The sequence below is a fragment of the Sus scrofa genome, chromosome 9 (assembly GCF_000003025.6).
Source record: "Sus scrofa isolate TJ Tabasco breed Duroc chromosome 9, Sscrofa11.1, whole genome shotgun sequence".
Taxonomy (NCBI): Eukaryota; Metazoa; Chordata; class Mammalia; order Artiodactyla; family Suidae; genus Sus; species Sus scrofa.
In genome coordinates, this window is record NC_010451.4 from 92,747,691 (window position 1) to 92,766,761 (window position 19,071).

General features: G+C 39.7%; 2 protein-coding genes across 6 annotated transcripts in view; one reads left to right on the forward strand and one right to left on the reverse strand.

Annotated features, from left to right (window-relative positions):
- Nucleotides 1-19,071, reverse strand: part of RUNDC3B (RUN domain containing 3B) — a 297,986-nt gene that overhangs the window by 222,102 nt on the left and 56,813 nt on the right. The gene's annotated exons all lie outside the window — the stretch shown is intronic.
- LOC100522267 (multidrug resistance protein 1-like) overlaps nt 1-19,071 on the forward strand; it is an 84,603-nt gene that overhangs the window by 31,351 nt on the left and 34,181 nt on the right. Inside the window, 10 exon segments of the mRNA XM_013989589.2 lie at nt 9,675-9,796; nt 9,799-9,845; nt 11,425-11,538; nt 11,668-11,778; nt 11,961-12,086; nt 12,184-12,387; nt 12,703-12,873; nt 15,485-15,664; nt 17,019-17,168; nt 18,314-18,460. Coding sequence (XP_013845043.2) covers nt 9,675-9,796; nt 9,799-9,845; nt 11,425-11,538; nt 11,668-11,778; nt 11,961-12,086; nt 12,184-12,387; nt 12,703-12,873; nt 15,485-15,664; nt 17,019-17,168; nt 18,314-18,460 — 1,372 coding nt within the window.

Below are 19,071 nucleotides of genomic sequence, written 5' to 3' on the forward strand. Positions count from 1 at the left end.
ACTGCTGGATCAAATGCTAATTTTATATTTATTTTTTGAGGAATCTCCATACTGTTTTCCATAGTGGTTGCACCAACAGTGTAAGAGGGTTCCCTTTTCTCCACACCCTCTCGAGCATTTATAGCTTGTAGACTTTTTGGTGATAGCCATTCTGGATGGTGTACAGTGGTACTTTATAGTAGTTTTGATTGGCATTTTTCTAATAAGTGGTGATGTTGAACATCTTTTCATGTGTTTTTGGGCATGTGTATGTCTTTGGAGACTTGTCTGTTTAGATATTCTTCCCATTTTTTGATGGGGTTGTTTGTTTTTTTGGTATGGAGCTGGAGGAGATGTTTATATATTTTGGAGATTAATCCCTTGTCAGTCGCTTCATTTTGCAAATATTTTTTCCCAATCTATGGGCTTTTTGTTTTGTTTAGGGTTTCCTTTGCTGTGCAAAAACTTTTAAGTTTAATTAGGTCTCATCTGTTTATTTTAGTTTTTATTATCATTACTCTAGCTGGTGGGTCAGAGAAGATATTGCTCTGGTTTATGTTAGAGAGTGTTTGGCCTATGTTCTCCTCTAAGAGTTTTATAGTACCTGGTCTTATATTTAGGTCTTTAATCTATTTTGAATCTATTATTGTATATGGTGTTAGAGGTGTTCTAATCTCTCTTTTACATGTGGCTGTCCAGTTTTCCCAGCACCACACATGGAAGGGACTGTCTTTTATCCATTGTATATTCCTGCCTCTTTTGTCATAGATTGTTGACCATAGGTGCACGGGTTTAATTCTGGGCTGTCTGTCCTGCTGCATTGATCTGCATTTCTGTTTTTGTGCCAGTGCCATACTGTATTGATGACTGCAGCTTTGTACTATAGTCTGAAGTCAGGGGGCTTGATTTTTCCAGCTCCATTTTTCTTTCTCAGGATGCATTTGGCTCTTCTGGGTCTTTTATGCTTCTAAACAAACTTTAAAATATTTCGTTCTAGTTCTGTGCAAAATGACCCTAGTAATTTGATAGGGATTGCATTGAATCTGTGGATTGGCTTTGGTAGTATAGCCATTTTGACACTATTAATTCTTCCATTCCAACAATATGGTATATCTTTCCATCTGTTTCTGTCATCTTTGACTTCTTTCATCAGTGTCTTACAGTTTTCAGAATACAGGTCTTTTGTCTCTTTAGGTAGCTTTATTCCTAGGTATTTTATTCTTTTTGATATGATGGTAAATGGGATTGTTTCCCTTATTTCTCTTTCTTATCTTTCATTTTTACTATATAGAAATGCAGTCGATTTCTGTGTATTAATTTTGTATCCTGCAATTTTACCAAATTCACTGATGAGCTCTCAGAGTTTTCTGGTAGCATCTTTAGGATTTTCTAGGTATAGTATCATGTCATCTTTAAACAGTGATAGTTTTACTTCTTCCTTTCCAAATTGGATTCCTTTTATTTCTTTTTCTTCTCTGATTACCTTTGCTAGGACTTCCAAATCTATGTTGAATAGTAGTGGTGAGAGTGGACATCCTTGTCTTGTTCCTGATCTCAGCGGGAATTCTTTTAGCTTTTCACCATTGAGAATGATGTTAGCTGTGGGTTTGCCATATATGGCCTTTATTATGTTGAGGTAGGTCCCCTCTATGCCAACTTTATGGAGGATTTTTTTGTTTTGTTTTATTTTGTTTTGTTTTTTGCTTCTTAGGACCGCACCTGTGGCATATGGAAGTTCCCAGCTTAGGGGTCAAATTGGAGCTACAGCTGCCAGCCTATGCCATAGTACAGCAATGCAGGATCTGAGCCACATCTCCATACCTCAGCTCATGGCAACACTGGGGCCTTGACACACTGAGTGAGGCCAGGGATCAAACCGGCATCTTTAGGAATCCTAGTAGGATTTGTTTCCACTGTGCCACAACAGGAACTCTTTTGGTGTGTTTTTATTAGAAATGGGTATTGGATTTTGTCAGAAGCTTTTTCTGCATCTATGCATCGATGCATCTAGATCATAGGGATTTTATTCTTTAGACTCTTAATGTGGCATATCACACTGATTTGTGATATGGAAAAATCCTTGCATCCCTGGGCAAAATCCCATTTGATCATGGTATACATCCTTTTAACATATTGCTGGATTTGGTTTACTAATATTTTGTTAGGGGTTTTGTATCTATCTTCATCAGTGATATTGGCCTGAATTTTCTTTTTTTGTGGTATCTTTGTCTGGTTTTGGTGTGTGGTTTTAGTCTGAGGGTGATGGTGGCCTTACAGAATGAGTTTGGGAGTTTTCCTTCCTCTGTAATTTTTTTGCCATAGTTTCAGGGTAGGTGTTAGCTCTTCTCTAAATGTTTGATATAATTTGCCTATGAAGCCATCTGGTCCTGGACTTTTGTTTGTTAAAGGTTTTATTTTTTAAATTTTATTTATTTTTTATTTTTTCCACTGTACAGCATGGGGAACAAGTTACACATACATGTATACAGTATTTGTTGAAAGTTTTTAAATAACAGTTTCAATTTCAGTACTTGGACTGTTTAATTAATCTTTTCTATTTGTCCTTGGTTTAGTTTTGGAAGATTGTACTTTTCTAAGAATTTGTCCATTTCTTCTAGGTTGTCCCTTTTATTGGCATATAGTTGCGTGTAGTAATCTCTTATGAACCTTTGTATTTTTGTGATGTCAGATGTAACTTTTTTTCATGTCTAATTTTATTGATTTTAGTCCTCTCTCTTTTTTCCTTGATGAGTCTGGCCAAAGATTTATCAATTTTGTTGATAATTCTCAAAGGAACAACTTTATTTTCATTCATCTTTTCTATGTCATTTATTTCTGCTCTGACCTCTGATTTCTTTCCTTCTGCTATCTTTGGGTTTTGTCTCATCTTTCTCTAACTGCTTTAGATGTAAAGGTTGTTTATTTGAGATTTTTCTTGTTTCCTGAGTAGGCTTATACTGCTATAAACTTCTCTGTTAGATCTGCTTTTGTTGCATTGCATAGGTTTTGGATTGTTGTCTTTGTTGTCATTTGCTTTTAGCTATATTTTAATTTCTTCTTTGGTTTCTTCTGTAACCCATTGATTGTTTAGTAACATGTTGATTAGTCTCCACGTGTTGGTGTTTTTGCAGTTTTTTTCTTAATGTTGATTTCCAGTGTATAGTGTTGTAGTCAGAAAAGATGCTTGATATGATTTCAGTTTTCTGAAATATACCAAGGCTTAATTTGTGGCCCATATGTGTTCCGTGTGCATTTGGGAAGAATGTGTATTCTACTGCTTTTGGATGGAATATTCTATAAAGATCTATTAAGTCCATCTAATCTAATGCATCATTTAAGACCTGTGTTTCCTTGTTGATTTTCTGTCTGGATGATCTGTCCATTGCTATAAGTGGGGTGTTAAAGTCCCCTGCTATTATTGTGTTATTGTCAGTTTTTCCCGCTAAGGTTGTTAGCAGTTGCCTTATAAATTGAGGTGGGTGCATATATGTTTACAATTGTTAAATTGTTTTCTTGGATTGATCCTTTTGATAATTATGTAGTGTCCTTCTTTGCCAATTATATAACATTCTTTAAGGTCTATTTTGTCTGATATGAGTGTTGCTACTCCAGCTTTCTTTGGATTTCTGTGTGGATGGAATATTTTCTTCCATCCTTTTATTTTCATTTTGTATGTGTTCCTAGAACCAAAGTGGATCTCTTGAAAATAGCATATATATGGATCTTGTTTTTTTATCCATTCAGCCAGTCTATGTCTTTTGGTTGGGGCATTTAGTCCATTTACATTTATGGTAATTATAGATATGTATGTTCTTACTGTGATTTTATGAATTGTTTTGTATTTCTTTTTCTTGGTCTTTTTTCTTTTCTTCTCTTGTTCTCTTGTGGTTGAGGACTATCTTTAGTGTTGCGTTTGCTTTTTCTTATTTGTGTGTGTATCTATTGTAGAGTTTTGGTTTGTAGTTATCATGAAGTTTTGATATATATATACAAGATTGTTTTAGGTCCCTGGTCTCTTAATGTCAAATGCATCTCCATTTCTGTATTTGTACCCTCATCTCACGATTTCTGATTTTGGTAGCATATTTGTGTGTGTATGATTTCCTGCCTTTACTATATGTGTGCCTTTCCTGGTGAGCTTTGTCATTTGTCATATTTTTGTATCTAGTAGTGGCCTTATGTTTTCTACCTGGAGAAGTTCCTTTAGCATTTGTTGTAAAGCTGGTTTAGTGGTGCTGAATTATCTTAGCTTTTGCTTGTCCATAATGCTTTTGATTTCTCCTTCACATCTGAATGTGAGCCTTGCTGGGTAGAGTAACCACGGTTGGAGTTTTTTTTTTTCATCACTTTAAGTATATCATGCCACTCTCTTCTTACCTGCAGAGTTTCTGCCAAAAAATATACCGATAACCTTATCAGGGTTCCCTTGTGTGTTATTTGTTTGATTTCCCTAGTTGACTTCAATATATTCTCTTTGTTTTCAGTTTTGGTCAGTTTGATTAAATATGTGTCTTGGGGTGTTCCTCCTTGGGTTGATTTTGTATGGTACTTGTTGAGCTTCCTGGATTTGTGAGAGTGATTCCTTTCCCATGTTAGGGAAGTTGTGGGCTATTTTCCCTTCAAATATTTTTCTGGCCAGCTTGGCCAATTCTTGAAAGTTTAGTTAGGGAGTTCTCTCATGGCCTAGCAGTTAAGGATCCTGTCTTGTCATTGCTGTGGCTCCAGTTTGATCCCTGACCTGGGAATTTCCACATGCTATGGGTATGCCTTAAAAAAAAAAAAAAAATTAATTCAGCAAATTTATCCAGCATCTACCACATGCTAAGTTCTGCTGTAGGCTCTGGGTTTTCAATCATGAATTGGAAATGGAAGATATCTGCCATTGTGTGATCCTCAGTGAAAAATAGTTAGGTGAAGAAAGGGAGGGAGGAAAGTAGTAACAGATGTAAGAAAGAAATCATCAAAGAATGGGCTGATAGGGGTGAGGAAGGTAAATGTAACTATGGTGGTCAAGAAAGCAATGTTCGATGTTTGAGGAGGTTTCAAGGAGGCTCGGACTTGAGAGATGAGGAGAAGCCTACCATGGTGGAGTTTGGGAGAGAGGGGTCTTCCAAATTTCCTGAGGTGGCAAAGACTTTGGTATGTTCTGGAAAATATCCTCAGGTTTGTGTGACTGGAGCTCAGTTGTGTGAAGGGAGGTTGAGGTGAATAGAGGCTGTTGGGGGTTGCTGGGGGCCAGACTGTGGGGACTTCTACACCATGGTGAGGAGTTTAGATTTTATTCCAACAGCACCAAGAAGTGCTCGAGGTTCTTAAGGGAAAGACTATCCATATTATGTTTTGTAATCATTACTGAGAATATAATTGGTCTGGTGAATGAATAAGAATGGTCAGAATTGAATATGTCAAGAGACTGTTGAAATGCTCCCAGAGAAGGGTGACAAAATTTGGAAGCAGAATTGTTAAAATTCTTCTTCTTCTTCTTCTTTTTTTTTTTTTTTGCTTTTTAGGGTCACGGCTATGGCAAATATGGAAGGTCCCAGGCTAGGGTTCAAATCTAGCTGCCAGCCCATGCCACAGCCACAGGAAAACTAGGTCTGAGCCGCATCTGTGACCTATGTTGCAGCCTACAGCAACACCAGATTCTTAACCCTCTGAGCAAGGCCAGGGATCAAACAGGGAGTCCTCAAGGATACTAGTTGCGTTTGTTTCTACTGAGCCACAATGGGAACTCCTATTACAACTACTCTGAGGCCAAATATAATCCTTTAGTTTTCTAATTCTTTTCTTTCTGTTTTTTTTAGAGCCACACCTGCACCCTATGAAAGTTCCAGGGCTATGGATCAAATCAGAGCCATAGACACAAGCCCTAAACCACAACCACAGCCATGCCAAATCCCAGCCACATCCAGATCATTAAACCACCAAGCAAGGCCAAGGATCGAACCCCCATCTTCATGGATATATTTGGGTTCTTAACCCACTGAGTTACCATGGGAACTCCTCTTTCTAGTTCTTAGACTTCTCTTTTCTTATTCCACATAGACAAGTAATTAGGGTCTTAGTCTGATTTTCTCTTAAAATTACTAGGTGTAGTAGGAAGCTGGCTCTTGTAAATTCTCCCCTCCTACCTCAGATCCAAGTGACAGTTGCAACTTAAGCCACAGCTGTGGCAACGATGGATCCTTAGCCCACTGTGCCAGGCCGTGGCTTGAACCTGCTTCTCAGTGCTCCCAAGCAGTTGTGTCAGAGCCGGAGCTGCCATTCCCCTTAATTTAAAAATGATTTTTTTCTCTCTCATTTGGGTCTCCCACATGTTGTCCTATTAGTATGCTTTCTCTTGGCTTAGCCAAAATTATTCCTTGCTCTGGTAAGTGGTTATTTGCATCGTTTAAGTTTTATATCTTGTATCTCTTTGCTCAGTGTTTCCTGTAAGTTACCCATCTTTGCCTCCAGTTTATTTCTTTTTTTTTTTTGAAGCTCTAAGGGATAATCCATTTCCATGTGTTTTCCAGCTTCTTTCTTTTTTTTTTTTTTTTTTTTTTTTTTTTTGTCTTTTGTCTTTTTGTCTTTTGTTGTTGTTGTTGTTGCTATTTCTTGGGCCGCTCCCGTGGCATATGGAGGTTCCCAGGCTAGGGGTTGAATCGGAGCTGTAGCCACCGGCCTACGCCAGAGCCACAGCAACGCGGGATCCGAGCCGCGTCTGCGACCTACACCACAGCTCACAGCAACGCCGGATCGTTAACCCACTGAGCAAGGGCAGGGACCGAACCTGCAACCTCATGGTTCCTAGTCGGATTCGTTAACCACTGCGCCACGACGGGAACTCCACCTCCAGTTTATTTCTAATGTCTTGCATCATCTTCAGTATCAACAGTCCAAAGTCTTTTTCCTGGAGGCTGAGAATCTCCTGATCACTTAGCTGATTTTCTGGGTTTTTTTCTTTCTCCCTCATCTTGAGTTATAGTTCTCTGTCTTTTCATTTTTATAGGTTTTTGGTGTGGTGACCTTTTTACAGATAATAGAGTTGTAGCCTCTCTTACTTCTGGTGTCTGCCTGACTTGTGGCTGATGTTAGGGCGGGGGGATGGGGGGTGGGGGTGTTGCTGTAGGCTTCCTGATGGGAGGGACTGATGCCTGCCCACTGGTAGGTGGAGCTGGTTCCTATTCCTTTGAGTATAGGTGAGTGGGGCTTTGTCTCTGGAGGTGGCAGTGTGCCTGGGGTGACTTTAGGCAGCCTGTTTACTGATGGGTGCGGCTGTGATCCCATTTGTATTGTTGTTTGGCCTGGGGCTTCTCAGCGCTGATGGGTGGGGCCAGATTTTCCTAAAATGGCCACCTCCAGAGAAAGGCACCCTGCTGAATACTCCCTAGAGCTTTGCTTCTAATGTCCTTCCCCCACAACAAGCCACATTCACCCCTGTTTTCCCAGGAGGTCCTCCAAGAACTGCAGTCAGGTCTGACCCAGATTCCTATGGAGACTTTGCTTTGCCCTGGGACTGATCCAGTGCATGTTAAAGTCTGTGTGCGTCTTTTAAGAATGGGGTCTCCATTTCCCCCAGTCCCGTGGAGCTCTTGCGCACAAGCCCCACTGGCCTTCAATGCCAGATGCTCCGGGGGCTCTTTTTCCCACATGTGGGAGTTTGTTGTGGGACTCAGAACTCTCACTCCTGTAGGTGAGTCTCTGTGAACCAGTTACTTTCCAGTCTGTGGGGCTTTCTACCTGGGAGGTATGGGGTTGCTTATTATCATGTAATTGCCCCTCCTACCTCTTGATGTGGCCTTCTCTTTGTCTTCTGGAGTAGGATATCTTTTTGAAGGTTTCTGGTACATTTGGTTGAAGATTGCTCAGCACGTAGTTGTAAATTTTGTTGTTTTTAGGAGAGAAATTGAGCTCCAATCCTTCTATTCTGCCATCTTAATCCAGCAATATGTTTTTAAGGTCTGTTAAATTGTTGCAAGTTTGCAGATTCTTTGACCCCAGCCTTTCTCAGAAATCATCCTGGAGATGCTTTTACAAGAACTCTGGAAAGCGACCTTTACCGAAGCCTCCAGGAGCAGAAATCGAGGGGAAAATTAAAGTGCACTCAAGGTGACCATTAGGGGACTGTGAAGCAAGCACTGCAACACAAGGGGAGGGCCTGCTCCCAGGGCGGGGCCAGTTATTTGTATCATTGTTAAATATGTCCATATTATTTAAGAAGAGTAATTTTTTTCTAAATGTCAATGTTTTTGTTATGTAACTTTAGCCCCTTTTAAGAACTCCTACTTTTACCATTTTCATACTAAAGCTTTTAATGAATTGATGATTTTAGTATCTGGTCTTGTATATGCGACATTTTTGTTGAAAAGCTAATCAAAAAGCCCATGTAAAACAAATATTGTTTGTGTCTCCTCCCTCCTTCTGCCCTTCTTTTTTCATTTATCTTTTCTGGCATCTAAATGATTTTCTTCCTTGTTGCTTCTTCCTTTGCAAATGTTTCCTCTGGCTGCTTGGGACCCAGCAAATCAGTGAAATAATTTCTACATTAGTCTTGGTAAGCAGAACTGAAATAAAGGAAATAATAACAGGGTATGAGTCACAAGCATTAAAGTTCCTTAAATGTAATCATGCATAATTTATGCCTAGTGATTCTTTCACATCCAATCCACTTAAAAAGTGGGAGAGATATATATCAACCATTGAAACACATTTCTCAAAAATAACTTTTTGTCAAAAATTATAACTGGCAAGTTGAGGATTTACATTATTGGAGAGACACTTGAATAATATGTTACCATTTTATCACTATGAAATTTCGTTTCAATTTTCTCTCTAGTGCATGCAGTAGTCATATAAATTTAATTTGGCCATGATTTGGTAACTGGTAATTGGTGAAGTAGTTTTAAAAAGTCATAAATGCATGCTCATATCTGAGCAGAGCTTGACTTCTTATTAATGGGACAGTCCTCAAAAAAATTAATATAATCTTGTGTAATATTTACATAGTGATATGTTCATGGATTAGCAACTTCAAAATGTAAATTCTATGTGGAAATAAATTCTTTAATTTCAACAGTTGTGAGCGCCTCTTTCTGCAAGGCAGTGTTCTGCAGTGAGTTGTGTTTAAGAGGATTTATTTACATGTAAAAAGTTTTATAGGGTAATTCAGAGCCCCCAAAATGCTCTCACACATGTATCTTACCATTTAGTCTTTCCATCAGTCCCACAAGAAGGCAGAGCAGGGAGGAAAGTGCCGTCAGAGCTTCCTTGATGTTCAGATTTAAAGGACTTACTCATATTGAGCAGTTTCTAGCATTATATCTTCATTTGATTAATACATTTAAAACACATGCAGATGTTAAAGGGAAAACAAGAGTGTTTTCATAGCTTGTCTTCTGTCTCGTGTATGAAACAATGTAGGTTCTGGAAGTTTACTAAATAGTACTTCATTTACTTCACTACTTCTAAGAGAATTTTAGAATATTGCTCTACAAGTTGATTTTGTCTCCAAAGGCCTCAGTTTCTTCTTCTATAAGCAGGGATTAAAATAATACCAATATCCTAGGGTCAGTGTAAGGAGAAAAGGAGAGAATACATGTAAAACACCTACCATATCGCTGTGCACATCCTTAGTACTCAATAACTGTGATGCTGTAGTGACCCTTTTTGTAAAATTTATAGAGATGTGTGACAGTGTTTGTTACTTCTCCCAGGTATAACAAAAATTTGGAAGAAGCCAAAAGGATTGGAATAAAGAAAGCTATTACAGCCAACATGTCTATTGGTGCCGCTTTCCTGTTGATTTATGCATCCTATGCCCTGGCATTCTGGTATGGACCACCTTGGTCCTCTCAAATGAATATACTATTGGACAAGTAATCACTGTAAGTGATGTTATATTAGGAAATGAATCACTGTTAAAATGCCTGTGAAATTTAGTGGTGTTGGTTTGACTGCTAGACAATATGTTTTTAAAGAGTTATTGAATAATACAAAGAACAGTGAGCAAAAGCATGGGATTTGATATCAGGGCAGCTTGGTTCACATGCCACCTGTGCCACTTATTAGCTGTATGATTTGGTTCAGTCACCTAGACTTTTCAAGAATCTGTTGCCTCTTCTGCCAAACGGAAATGACAGGAACAAGGTACTATAACTTTTAGTGTTTAAGGACTAATCAAGAAACTGGTATAGACTCACTTAGCAAAATTCTTTCTATGCATTTTTTTTTCTTCTCTTTTTTACAGTCACACCTGCGGCATATGGAGGTTCCCAGGCTAGGAGTCCAATTGGAGCTATAACTCTGGCCTATACCACAACTACAGCAATGCAGGATCCGAATCGTGTCTGTGCCCTACACTATAGCTCACGGCAGCACCAGATCCTTAACCCACTGACTGAGGCCAGGGATCGAACCTGCAACCTCATGGTTCCTAGTCAGGTTCATTTCTGCTGTGCTACAACGGGAACTCCCATGTGCACTGTTGGATGATACAACTCCTGTGATTTAGAAAGAAATCAATAATGACATTAGTCCCCTTTAACCTCTGAAGAGAAACAATGTTAAGTCTATCAATAAGAAAATGATTAGGATAAAATGAAAAAAAAAATTAAAACTTGTTCATGAGACCTCCAAGAGAACACAATCTGGCGGAGAGAAAAAAGACTTAACATGATAAAAAATGTGTGCTTTATAATTTACAAAATGTTTTCATAGGTACGTACTGCTTCATTTGATACAACAACACTAAGGCTGCCAGGTAGAGAAAACAGAATCCTTTAATTTTTGCAAATTAAGAAATCAAGGGAGTTCCCTTCGTAGCTCAGCAGTTAACAAACCTGACTAGGACCTATGATGGGAGGGGTTCGATCCCTGGACTCGCTTTGTGGGTTAAGGATCCAGCATTGCTGTGAGCTGTGAGGTAGGTCACAGACTCGGCTCAGAGCCCACACTGCTGTGGCTCCAGCGAAGGCCAACAGATGTGGCTCAGATTCGACCACCAGGCTGGGAACTTACATGTGCTGCAAGTGCAGCCCTAACAACAACAACAAAAAAAAAAGCAAAAGTGGAAAAAAAAAGAAAGAAATTGAAGCCCAAAGACTTAAGGGAATCAATCACCTCAAGACTTACAGCCAATTAGTGCTTAATTTAGCATTCAGAACTTAGGCTTCTGATTCTCACAGCATGTGTTTCCACTATACCCTGCTAATGATCTAAGCCAAAATTCTTGGCCATTGAAAGATTAAAACATTCTAGTCATATAGAATTTATTGTTCCATTCAGCCAGTAAGACTAATACAGCATTCTAAACTGAAAAGTACCTCCACGTTAAAAATAGTCTTAACACCCATTGTTCATATGTTGCCTTCCCATTTAAAGATTTAATTAGCTATTCTAGAAGAATTATGAAAACAATTGTACTAAACCTTAAGTAAATTGATGGTTTTCTTTCACATTCCTCAGGTCTTCTATTCTGTGTTAACTGGGGCTTTTAGTATTGGACAGGCCTCTCCAAGCATCGAGGCATTTGCAAATGCAAGAGGAGCAGCTTATGAAATATTCAAAATCATTGATAGCGTAAGTCTGGGCTGGCTGTTTCTCTGTCAAAAAAAGTTGATTTCTTTATCACTTCATCTGACTCTCAATAAATGTCATTAAAAGTAGTTATTGTAATCTAGTCATCTTCTGCAATTTTATTCTGTTTAGAAGCCAAGCATTGACAGCTATTCGAAGAATGGACACAAACCAGATAACATCAAGGGAAATCTGGAATTCAGAAACGTTCACTTCAGTTACCCATCTCGAAATGAAGTTAAGGTACAATGAGAAATGACTGATTAGCGATCCAACAGTGTATTGGATGTTGAGTTTCTGATATCTTCCTTTAGAGATTGTAAAAAATAAAAGGGTGTATTTAAACCAGTTTTGAATCAAACTGTTGGTTCATCACTCAATATCTATGTATTACCTGTAAGCTTATTCTTCATTCATCTTGGTAGATCTTGAAGGGGCTCAACTTGAAGGTAGAGAGCGGGCAGACAGTGGCCCTGGTCGGGAACAGCGGCTGTGGGAAAAGCACGACGGTCCAGCTGATGCAGAGGCTCTATGACCCCACGGAGGGCGTGGTGAGATGCCCCTTGCTGAACTAGCTACTGCGGTGACCTCTGCAGATCACACATCACAATCAGCAGCGGGTGAGATCACACCTATTTTTTCCTTCAGGTCAGTATTGACGGACAGGACATCAGGACGATCAACGTAAGGTATCTGCGGGAAATTATCGGCGTGGTGAGCCAGGAGCCCGTGCTCTTTGCCACCACGATAGCTGAGAACATTCGCTATGGCCGGGAAAATGTCACCATGGAAGAGATTGAGAAAGCTGTGAAGGAAGCCAACGCCTATGACTTTATCATGAAACTGCCTAACGTATGTCCTTCTCGATCTTTGTCACGTGAGAGGGTCACGGGGTCTGGCCTGATGCATAGGACGTTAGGAAAGGACTCTAAACTGGAGGAACCTCCTACTTAGGGAAATGGAGGTTATTCAGATGTTAAAGCTCTAGCAGCAGCAACTGGGAGTAGATGTATGCCTTTCATTAGGGTTGCTTATCACTCTGCTTTAAGAAATTGGACCACGCCTCCTGTGAGGCTTGTGTTGTTTATGTGATGACGTCCCACCTTAAAATCTGAGCTGACAGAGCTTCTTCTGTTGCTTACTCCTCCTGTGTTTTCTGTGATGTAGAAATTTGACACCCTGGTTGGAGAGAGAGGGGCCCAGCTGAGTGGTGGACAGAAGCAGAGAATCGCCATCGCTCGGGCCCTGGTTCGTAACCCGAAGATCCTCCTGCTGGATGAGGCCACGTCAGCGCTGGACACGGAGAGTGAAGCGGTGGTTCAGGTGGCCCTGGATAAGGTGTGTGAACCTCAGTTCAAACATAGCTGGTTTATAGGAATAAGACCATTCCATTCTTGGAGTTCCTGCTGTGCTGCATCAGAAAGGAATCTGAATAGAAACTATGGGGTTGCAGCTTCAATCCCTGGCCTCGCTCAGTGGGTTAAGGATCTGGCATTGCTCTGAGCTGTGGTATAGTTTGCAGGCAGGGCTCAGATCCTGTGTGGCTGTGGTTGTGGCGTAGGCCAGTGGCCACAGCTCCAATTGGAGCCCTACCTGGGAACCTCCATGTGCCATGGCTGCAGCCCTAAAAAAAGATGAAAAGACACACACACACACACATAAGAACACTCCATTCTTAATTCTCAGTATTACTTGTTTTAAATTTTTATTTTATGATTTAAATTTTTTCACTTTTGATAAGTTTTTTTTGAAGTGTAGTTGATTTACAATCTTATGATAATTTCTGTCATATATATCCATTGTTTTTCAGATTCTTTTCCCATATAGGTTATCATAGAAAACTGGGTAGAGTTCCCTGTGCTTTATAGAAGGTCCCCATTGATCAACCATTCCATATACCACATGATGCATATGCCAATCCCAACCCTCCAATCCAACCATTTCTAAGTTGATTCTTTAAGCTCTTAAAACCATCAGGCCTGTTTTAACATCTCTTTATATCTCTGGCATTTTTTTTTTTTTAGGTAGAGATGAATATACTTTCACTGAAAGATACTTGCAAATTTTATAAGCTAAACAATGAGAAATTTAGGCTCCAGTGAACACTGGTCTTTGCCATCATCCTGAAAACTTAGCCTTAGAGATAACCCTGTTGTTTAGGTTTTGTGAGTTTCTACTGTTATCAATAAGAAAATATGACTGTTGTCAACAAAAGGAAGGTTTCCATTTAGTTTTCAAGATACTAAATGCCGACTGAAGACTGGATGGGAAATGAGAAATCTCTTATCCCCAGGAGAGTGGCAGAGAGCTGATGATGTTGGGAAATACCTGACCATGAAATGACCTTGACCATCAATAGAGTTTGACGGTCGTGCAGTTCTTGAGTTGTGTGATTCATTCACCAGATTGGACTTGAGTGCTCCTGTTGTGCCGGGGACACTATGTAGTTGGTCTTTAGCATGTGGTGGTAACCAGGCTATAGCTCTGTGAGGACAAGGAACATGGAAACCTTTTAATACATAAGTCCTCTGAGGTGAAATGTCACAGTAGAATTCAGAAGCAAACTCATCTTTGCTCCAACTCTCCCCCTCTCTAATAATGAAACAGCACAGTTTCTTTAAACTCCTGTCAGTGTGCATAATAGGAGAGAGGAAAAAGTTAGTGAACATTTTGTGAACGAAAAGAGGGAGAGATGGGACTGTGAATAAAATACTTAGAGGCTTATATAATATTAACATGCAACTCTCATATTTGTGTTTCTATTTATTATAATAAAACACCATTTTTTATTATAATTGATTTACAATATTGTGCCAATTTCTGCTATACAACAAAATGACCCAGTCATTCATGTATATAGTCTTTTTTTTTTGTCTTTTTGCCATTTCTAGGGCCGTTCCCGTGGCATACGGAGGTTCCCAGGCTAGGGATCCAATCGGAGCTGTAGCTGCCGGCCTACACCAGAGCCACAGCAATGTGGGATCCGAGACGTGTCTGCGACCTACACCACAGCTCATGGCAATGCTGGATCCTTAACCCACTGAGCAAGGCCAGGGATCGAACCCAAAACCTCATGGTTCCCAGTCGGATTCGTTAACCACTGTGCCACGATGGGAACTCCTACATTCTCTTTCTTATATGATCTTGTGTGTTATATCCCAACAGATTGGATCTAGTTCCCTGTGATGTACAGTAGGACCTCCTGCTTATCTATTCTAAATGTAATGTAATGTTTGCGTCTAGTAACCACAAACTCTCAGTCCATCCTATTCTCTCCCACCATCCCCCTGGCAACCACAGGTCTATTCTCTATGTCTGAGTCTGTTTCTATTTTATATACATAGGTTCATTTGTGCCATATTTTAGATTCCATATATAAGTGATATCACATGGTATATATCTTTCTCTTTCTTACTTAGTATGAGAATCTCTAGTTGCATCCACATTGCTGCAAATGGCAATATTTCATTCTTTTTTATGGCTAAGTAGTATTCCACTGTGTATATGTACCACATCTTAATCCGTTCATCTGCCGATGGACATTTAAGTTGTTTCCATGTCTTGGCTATTGTGAATAGTGCTGCTATGAACATTGGAGTGTATACATCTTTTTGAATTATAGTTTTTTCTGGATATATGCCCAGGAATGGGTTGCTGGATCATATGGTAGTTTTACAATTAGTTTTCTGAGGAATCTCGATACTGTTTTCCATAGGGGTTGTACCAATTTATATTCCTACTAAAAGACATCCTTTTAAACCATTAACGATACATTTACTGAAACCAGAGACCTTCTATAGCTACTATAGAAGAAAGCTTCCATACCTTCTATAGCTAACACAGTTTTGCAGTGTCCAAAGCATTGGGGGTCAGTACATACATATTGAAGGAAGGGATTTTTCCATAGAATTGTTCATGTGTTCAACAACCAAATTTCTTCTCTCTGTAGGCCAGAGAAGGCCAGACCACCATTGTGATAGCCCATCATTTGTCCACAGTTCGCAATGCTTATGTCATTGCTGGTTTTGATGATGGAGTCATTGTGGAGAAAGGCAGTCATGATGAACTCATGAAGGAGAGAGGCGTTTACTTCAAACTTTTCACAATGCAGGTATAGACTAAGTCTAGTGTTTTCCTAGAGGATCTCAGGTTTAAGCTGATTTTGCTGTGTTTGGGGCTATAAATCAATGTTATTTGACTTGATTATCTTGAGAAGAGGGAAAAATTACATGCTGGCAAGGGATCAGGATCAGACCAGTGTTTTAGATTTTTCTCTTTTTCTTTAAAGGAGGGGAAATAAAGAAGGATAATTACAGAAAATTAACATTAAGAGAAGTTTAAAACTGAGCTCACCACTCTGGTAGCCACTAGCCATGTTTGTCTTAAGCAGTTCTGTAGTGATTAACCTTGAATTGAAGTACTTATAAGTAGAAAATACATACTGGAGTTCAAGGTCTTTGTACAGAAAAAGAATGCAAAATATTTCAAAATCTTTACACTGATTATACATTGATTTAATATCTTGGATATATTACGGAGTTCTCATTGTGGCCCAATAGTAACAAACCTGACTAGTATCCATGAGGATGCAGGTTAAATCCCTGGCCTCACTTAGTGTGTAAAGGATCTGCTCTTGCTGTGAGCTGTGATACAGCTGGGATCCTGTGTTGCTACGGCTATCATGTAGGGCGGCAGCTACAGCTCTGATTGGACCCCTAGGCTGGGAACTTACATATGCCTCGGGTGCAGCACTAAAATGAGAAAAAAAAAAAAATCTTTGCTACATCAGCTTAAATGAAAAAATATAGTGAAGAATGATTTTCCCTCCCGTTTTTTAATGTGAGGGAAAATTTATTGAAAATTAAAAAACTTTTAATTGACAAATATGTGGTTCACAATATGTTTTGCAACATATTTCTATTGATGACACTGCTCCAAAGCAAGTATAATTGAGCCAAAACACCCACAAAGGTGTTCCTGTTGTGGTGCAGTGGAAACCAGTCCATCTTATATCCATGGGGATGTGGGTTTGATCCCTGGCCTTGCACAGTGGATTAAGGATCCGGCATTGCCATGAGCTGTGGTGTAGATCACAGATGTGGCTCAGATGCTTGCTGTGGCTGTGGCATAGGCTGGGAACTGTAGCTCTGATTGGACCCCTAGGCTGGGAAATTTCATATGCCATGTGGCCCTAAAAAGCAAAAAACAAACAAAACAAAAACAAAACACCTGCAAAAAGTAGATGACTATATAAGATGCACGTAATGGATATCATCTTGTTTCAAAATATTTAATGTGAATCCTTATTTACTGGCTTTAACTTTCAAATGTAATCACAACAGAAAATAGCAGTTTAGCTTGATCCCTTCCTGTAAGGACTTAAATTGCCATTTTCCTTGATATTGGATGTACAATGATTAGTTTTCATTGATTAACTGAGCCTAACCAGCCCATGCATATTTCGTTTTTATTTTAGACAAAAGGCAATGAAATTAGAAAATGCAGTTGGTGAAGCTGATGTCTTGGACATGTCTCCAAGAGATTTTGGATCTAGTCTAATAAGAAGATCAACTCTCAAGAGTGTTAAGGGACCTCAAGGCCAAGACAGAAAGCTTAGTACAAAAGAGAGCTTGGTACGGAAAAACCTGTAGAGTTGTGCCTTCACCAGTGGGCCAAGGCTGGGATAGGAGTGGGAACAAGAAGGGGATTATTCACAAGCCTCTTGTTCTGTCCCCTCGTGTGTTCAACAATCCCAAATCTCAACATTTTAGACACAAGTTAGAATTAATGGGAGTTCCCTGGAGGCTTCACCGGTTAAGGATCTGACATTTTTACCGCTATGGCACAGTTCAGTCCCTGGTCTGGGAACCTTAATGTGCCCAGGTCTTGGTCAAAAAATAAAAAAATTTGGAGTTCCCCTCGTGGTGCAGTGGAAACGAATCTGACTAGGAACGACGAGGTTGCAGGTTTGATCCCTGGCCTCACTCAGTGGATTAAGGATCCGGTGTTGCCATGAGCTGTGGTGTGGGTCACTGATGCGGCTTGGATCAGGCGTTGCTGTGGCTGTGGCATAGGCTAGCAGCTGTAGCTCCGATTAGATCCCTCGCCTGGGAACCTCTATATGCCGTGCGTGCGGCCCTAAAAAGACAAAAAAAAAAAAAATTTATTAAGACAATTTATATAACAAGAACTTTAGAAATAGAATTTATAATGTAAAGAGACAGATTATAATGAGTCATCATATATAAACATTTCTATTCCTTCATCCCTACTTATAAAATTTTTTATCACGTTTAAAATGTCAAGTCAGACTTAAAAGTTTATGGAATCAGAGGACTTCCCTGGTGGTCTAGCGGTTGGGATTTGGTATTTTGCAACACAGCCCATGTTTGATCCCTGGTTTGGGAACTGAGATCCCACATGAAGCCTCTGCACGCAGGAGCCTAAAAAAAAAGTTTATGAAATCATCATCTACTTCTTAAAAATAAAGGAGGAATATAATAGAATCTGTCAGCACTCGTTTCAAAGTTAGATAGCCATCAATTGATATGGAAGTAGGAATAAGATCTATTCATTTTTAAATTTCCATATATACAGAAGAACGTTACATCACTTAAATCAATTAGGTGTCAATTCTTTTCTTTTTATTTTATTGCATTTATGGTTGTACAACAATCATCACAACCCAATTTTATAGCATTTTCATCCCAAACCCCCAGCACACTCCACTCTCAGTTCTTTTCCTTACTAGTCTGTTGTAATGTGTTGTGTTCTCCAGGATGAACACGTACCTCCAGTTTCCTTTTGGAGGATTCTGAAGCTGAATATAACTGAATGGCCTTATTTTGTGGTTGGCATATTTTGTGCCATTATAAACGGAGGTCTGCAACCAGCATTTTCAATAATATTTTCAAGGATGATAGGGGTAAGTGTTTCTGTCCATTGGGGGGTTTGCTTGTGTAAAAAATGAACTGTTCATATTTGTAACTGTATACAAAAGCTACAAAAAAACCCCAAGCACTTTCATATGACACTAATCAGCTTGAGGATGTAGGAATGGATGTCTGGTTTGTGATAAAACAGGTACTTTTTTGAAGCTTCCTTTGTCGTGGCAGTCACTTTCTGTCCTAGAGCCCCAGGAACGAGATCCCTGAAAAATAGTCCATGAAGCTAAGTGACTGTCCCCTACCTGCCATCACTGGACTCTAAGTAAGCCTCAGGACTGTCATATAGAGTTCCTCACACATCTGTCACATGGCTGCACCCTGACAGGTGCTTGTCAGGATGTGTCAGGCCATGCGCATGTTAAGCTGCGACCAAACGTGATGGCTTCCGAAAGACTGAGGATGACAGAGCCTGGTTGCACCTGCTTTCCATGAGGGCATTTTACGTTCCAAGCTAGGCAGGAGTCCTTTCTGTTTAGTGGCAGACGTTCCAACATCAAGCTCAGGTGCCTTTGCTGGAACGTTGGAAACACTGGAGAAAAAGGTGGATCACTCCACAAAATGCAGCCCAAACACTAACTTCTGATTATAC